The sequence below is a fragment of the Mus pahari genome, chromosome 1 (genome assembly GCF_900095145.1).
Source record: "Mus pahari chromosome 1, PAHARI_EIJ_v1.1, whole genome shotgun sequence".
Taxonomy (NCBI): Eukaryota; Metazoa; Chordata; class Mammalia; order Rodentia; family Muridae; genus Mus; species Mus pahari.
In genome coordinates, this window is record NC_034590.1 from 73,856,492 (window position 1) to 73,862,783 (window position 6,292).

The 6,292-nt window shown below is 36.5% G+C and overlaps 1 protein-coding gene across 1 annotated transcript; it reads left to right on the forward strand.

Annotated features, from left to right (window-relative positions):
* The first annotated feature begins 335 nt into the window (after positions 1 to 335).
* Positions 336 to 1,295, forward strand: LOC110335846 (olfactory receptor 51F1-like). The gene has a single exon (XM_021218234.1). The coding sequence runs from the start codon at positions 336 to 338 to the stop codon at positions 1,293 to 1,295; it is 960 nt and encodes a 319-aa protein (XP_021073893.1).
* The last annotated feature ends 4,997 nt before the right edge of the window (positions 1,296 to 6,292 follow it).

A 6,292-nucleotide genomic window follows, 5' to 3' on the forward strand; every position in this document is an offset into this window, starting at 1 on the left:
GAGTCTCTCACATTGAAAAGTTTTTATTTTTATTTATGTTTTTGCATTTCTAGAAATCACTATTTATGCACAAAGTCCTGTGAAATTTAAAAGTCTATAAATATAAAGATCAATATATAAGTCTATAAAATTATGTGATTATAGTTTCTTGGTTTAAGGATAAAAACTTTGTATATTCTAAATGTCTCTAATTTTGATTGCTAGATTAATAAAATTTGGTTTTTTGAACAAAAAAATTTATTTCCTAGAGTAGTTTTTCTAATCAGGAAACAGTTTAAGTATTTTTAAATAAGTTCAATTTGTTACTTGTTAGGATGTGAACATTGTGAAGGCAAATGCTACATATGCAGGACAACACAGAATTCCTAAGCAACTTCACATCGAAATTACCATCCTTCTTGTTGACTGGCATTCCTGGCCTAGAGTCTGCTCATGGCTGGATCTCCATCCCTTTCTGTTGTCTTTATGCCACCGCCCTCTCTGGCAACAGCATGATCCTCTTCATCATTGTGACCCAGCATAGTCTGCATGAGCCTATGTACTATTTCCTCTCTGTGCTCTCTGCCACTGACCTGGGTTTGACTCTTTCTACAATGTCAACCACCCTGAGAATCCTGTGGTTTCAGGCAAATGAAATCAGTCTAGATATTTGCATTGTTCAGATGTTTTTTCTCCATGGGTTCACTTGTACAGAATCTGGGGTGTTAGTGGCTATGGCTTTTGATCGTTATGTAGCAATATGCAACCCTCTTAGATATACCACGATTCTTACGAATTCTAGAATCATGCAGATAGGTTTCCTAGTGATAATGCGCACTCTACTTTTAATAGTTCCACTACTTCTGCTCCTTAAACCTGTCTCTTTTTGTAAAAGGAATACCCTCTCCCACTCCTACTGTTATCATCCAGACGTGATTAAGTTAGCATGTTCAGACACTAGGGCGAATAACATCTGTGGGCTAGTTGATCTCATTCTGACCACAGGGGTAGATATTCCATGCATTGTTTTATCTTACATACTGATCATTCGCTCTGTCTTCAGTATTGCCTCCTCTGAAGAACGACACAAGGCCTTCAGCACCTGTGTGTCCCACATTGCAGCAGTTGCAGTTTTCTACATCCCAATGTTTAGCCTGTCTCTGGTGCATCGCTATGGTCGGTCAGCGCCCAAGGTAGTTCATACAATGATGGCCAATGTTTACCTTCTTCTACCCCCTGTGCTCAACCCCATCATCTACAGTGTGAAGACAAAGCAAATCAAAAAGGCTATTCTTAGTTTGCTCTTTGCAAAATGAACACAGAGTTTTCTTAACTTTTGAAAATCCTGGTGTCATTTTCATGCTCCAAAAGCATGGTTGGAGACTCCCCACTCAATGTTGGAGTTGTCATGTTTTTAATTTATTTAGCAAGGTTTAATGAATATTTAGATGTTTTCTGTTAAAGGTTTGCTTTGAGTTGCATGAGTTTTACAGTCTAATCAGGGAAATGTAAATTGTAATGATGAAGAAATAAAACACTTGCTCAAAATTACTGACATTTTCTAATAGTTTTGTGCTAGGTTTTCTCAAATGGTTCATAAGACATTCTGGCTATCCTTCAAAATAGCGCAACAAAATGAGTAACTACTTACAATTAAAATGTACACTGTTGATTAAATGAAAGTCTAGAGATGTTCAGGCCATACATCTAACATGGATCAGAGTTGATATTTTGGTCTATGATTCCCACATCCTAGACACCACGCACTGTGTTACACACTCTGCTGAATGTTCCCAGGGCAGATCCTCCATAGCAAGAAGTAAAGTGTGTGTCACTGTGAATCCACGCCTTGGTTTTCAGTTTCATAGCCTTTTCAAAACTACTTAGCTTGTTGCGTTCAGAGACAAAGCATGATATACACGATAAGAATAAATATACCATTGTGTTCCATAAACTTTTGAGTATGTACATGAAGTATGGACATAGACAAACTTTTAAAATAATGCATTTAATATTATTATGGCTGATAACTCAAAAGTAGCTCTGTACCCAGTTTTGTTTGCAATCTGAAATTTAAGGATTTCCAAGGAGACATCAAAAAAATATTTTGGAAGGAATTCTCTAGAAGAATGTAAGGAGTGTGTGTATGATATTCATGAGGGAATATAAATTTTAAAATCATAGGCCATATCTGAAATAGGCCTTGAGATAAAGAAAACGCAGAAATTCTTTTGAACTCAGTGGAGTTCAATTGGTTTTTAAAAGCCCACTATTACATTTTGCACTGTTCTAAAGCCATAGACAAAGTAGAGACCTTTGCTCTTATGTAATCCACAGGAGAAATAAGATAAGCTAAAGATGTAAGAGGAGGAGCTAGGAAATGTAAAATGGCAGAAACTTGCTCTTATACTAGGGTAACCACATATAAAAATGAAAATAAATCCCGTTCCTGAAAAAAATTAGAAACTTAAAATATATTAAAAAAACAACATAAAATATGAAATGTTGAAACTGGTAGAGGAAAATACAGAGAAAACACATTAAGATAGAGGCATAAACTGTTGCAAAATAGACTCCAATGGTATAGGAAATATTCCTAAATATTAACAAACATAAGAAGTTAAGAAGCTTCTGCACAGAAAATTAAAGGGTTACTTGTGTTGAGCAGTAAAATTATTATGAACTACACATCACATAGGAATTGATAAACAGAATATATGAAGTGCAAATATTAATTGTTCTCCTCCATATCATAAGTGAGTTAATGAAGTAGACAGCTGTGAAAATTAGCACAGATGTCAAATAAATGTCTGCTAGTCTGCCATCAGAGAAAGACAAATGAAAACTGCCTTCAGATTCCATCTTTCATCAGTCAGATGCTAACCAAGTAAACAAACAAACAAATGCTACTTAAAATATGGGGAAACAAGAATCCTTATGGGGCAAGTGTAACATGGTACAGTTACTATGGAAATTGGTAAGGATGGTCTTCAAAGAACTACAAATGTCAGTACTATGTGATCCAGCTATATCGTCTCACTTATATCTTCTGAAAATTCATATTACCATACTATAGAAGTACTTACATGGTCATTTTTATTGCAGTACTATTCATAGTAGTTAAAAATTTGTATCAGCCTAGATGTAAATCAACAAATTAATTGATAAAAAGAACACATTATATATACACACAATAGAATTCTATTCAGCAATAGTGCGAAATGAGACTCTATCATTTGAAGGAAAATAAATGGAACTGAAGATCATTGTTTTAAATAAGTCAGATTCAGAAATAGAAATATAGACAGAAACTATGCATACGTAGTGGATTTGAGGATGAAGAGAGGTGTGTGATTGGAAATTGAAAGGAGTGGAAATAGGGGAACCCGAAGTTGAGATGAGTTATATAAGAGAGTAAATTTTAAAAATATTAGAAAATAACCCAAAGTCTGGAGTTTCTTTAGGGAAAAAAGAGCTAATATAAATTGACTTTGTTTTAATATTTAGTTGTTAAAGGCATAAAAGATATAATTTATAAGGCTACTTATATTACTACAATTTAATATTAAATATTTAGTGATGAACCTAATGTAGGATATTCAATTTCTATGTACAAATATGTAAAAATTTCTGAGAAAAATTGAATAGTTTAATACACTGAAATCCATGGTTGTTTTGAATTTCTGATGTAAATATCACATTTCTCCATATTAACATGTATTCTTGGTAACATAATGCGAGAGTCTTGATAGGAATCACAAGCTAAAGACGTGAAGCTTGTGGGAGTCAGAGGGAATTGAAGACGCCAGTATAACGTGGCCTACAGAATCAACTAAGCAGTACTCACATGGGTTCAAAGACTGAAGCAGCAAGCATGCAGCCTGTATGCATTTGGATGAGGTTCTCTGTGTATATGTTATAGCTGTGAGCTTGGAGTTTGGAGGAACTCCTAACAGTGGGTGAGGATGTATTTCAGACTCATTGTCTGTTCTACAGACTCTTTTCCTTCTATTGGGTTGACTTGTCCAAGCATGATATGAGGGGTTTGCCTTGTCTTAAAAATTATTTTTACTTTTAGGACTCAAAGGGAGGGAGCTTAGATGAAGTGTCCAACAGTGGGGAGAGGGAACTTGTAGAGTCCACCTCCAGTAGAAACATAGGGCATCAAGTTGAGGGATGGGGTTGCAATGCCACAGTCAAAGATAATGACCCAGAATTGTTCCTGTCTAAAAGAACTGTAGGACAAAAAGGGAGAAGAGACTGAGGGAAAGGAGGTCCTGTGACTGGCCAAACTTGGAATCCATCTCAAGGGAAGACTCCAAGGACTGACACTATTACTGTTTCTACGTGTGCTTACAGACAGGATCCTAGCATATCTGTCCTCTGAGAGACCTAACAAGCAGCTGACTAAGACAGATGTAGATACTTATACCCAACCAATGGACTGATGTCAGGGATATCTGTGGTTGAATTAGGGAAAGGATGGAAGAAGCTGAGGAGGAGGGTGACCCCCATAGATAGACCTGCAGTCTCAACTAATCCATACCCTTGAGATTTCTCAGACACTGAGTCACCAACCAAGAAGCTAGACCAAGCTAGTCCAAGTCCCCTGACATATGTACAGTAGAGGACTGTCTGGTCTGGCCTCAGTGAGAGAAGATGCCCCTAACCTTAGAGAGAAGAGGCCTAGCAGGAGTAGGATAGGGTGGGGCAAGGGTGGGGTTCAGGGGATAAGGGTGAAGTTCGGGGGTGGAGACATCCTCTTGTAGACAGGGGAGAGGAGAAATGGAATGTGGAACTGTGGGAGGGCAGACCAGGAAGGGGGTAATGACTAGACTGTAAAAAAATAAAAGTAATTTAAAAAACCTTAAAATTTAATACAAAAGAATTATTTTTTGGCATATCTAGGAAACAAAATGCTGTGCAGTGTAATGCAATAGTTTCTATTGTATAAAACATAATGGCATGGATAAATTGCAAATGTATTGCATCCAAAAGCGATAGTTATTGTAGGTGATGCAAGTTAAAGTATTAGAAATTTTTCATGAAAACAATGGTACAGATTATAAAGACTAGTCAAATAAAAAGTAACTTAGATTAGGTAATTATAAAATATATTCATTGGAGTGCTTCCATATTTATGTGTATTTTAATTAGATAAAGTGACAAAGTCATCATTTTACACACACACACACACACACACATACACACACACGAGTGAATAGATGTTTTATTATGTTCAAAAATTAAAAACTGTTTTCTATTAATAATGTGTCTTATAAATTAGATATTTTTCCTTAGAAGTACATCTTCAATATCTCTACCATTTTATTATGAACATCTAAATTTTGTTTTATTTTATGTTGAATAAAACCATTTTAAAAAGTAATTTGGATATTAATTCAACTAATACAGTAATTAGAAAAAGAATGTGATGAAAATTCATGATCTGAAATAAGCACCATGAAGCAGCTCTGTAGGCAAAGGCCTTCTCTGTGGCTCCCCATAGCAGACCTTGATGAAAAGAGGCAGTCGATGGCTCTGAATTATTTATTATTATAGCAGAAGGTAGATGCATAAAACCACATCCCCCTTCTCAGGGTGGGCCTGAGATCAAATACCTTTTTCAAGGAGGAGTGTTTGGGAAGGGAATCTTATTGGCAAAGTCCTCTGGGCCTCTAGGTACCTCATTAGCATGGAGATCTCTGCCATGAGCACACTTGACCACAGGTCAAGTCTCTCTTTTCCTGTTGTCCTGGTCTGAGAGGATAGGGATGTCTCATTTACATACAGAAGGGCTTGGTGCATTGACCTTCCGTGACTGATGGCACAAATCTATGGGGGCTGCGGTACATGACAGGGCTTGGTGCCCAGGAGCAGGCAAAGTTAACACTGTCTCTTCATGGTGTCCCGGGTTTCAAATCTTTATATCGACCAAAGACCAGGCTCACAGTCACTGATCCCATAGTAGATTAGAGGGAAAATTAAAAATAAATATGAACTCTTAATAAAATGTAATCAGGATAACAAAATATTGTTGCTGGATAGTTGTGGTCCCATTGTAGAATGCTAAGGCATCACTAGGAACAGTTTCCTGTTAGCCTTCAGTTAGACTGAGTCAGAGGCAGAATTTGTCAGGAGAAATGAGGGGGAGGCTGTGCTGCTGCCATACTTCTGAGGATCTTATGTGTTAATATTTGTATTTGTTGTTCTATTAGAAGTTATAAAAAGTATTATAAAAGAGTAAAAATAAATCATAGGTGCTGGGGAATGTAGATCGTGATAGGCTTCTTAGTTAGAACATGTAACGACC

Excerpts from the sequence above, each read along its gene's own strand:
- LOC110335846 (XM_021218234.1), top strand. The coding sequence starts at position 336 with ATGCTACATATGCAGGACAACACAGAATTCCTAAGCAACTTCACATCG.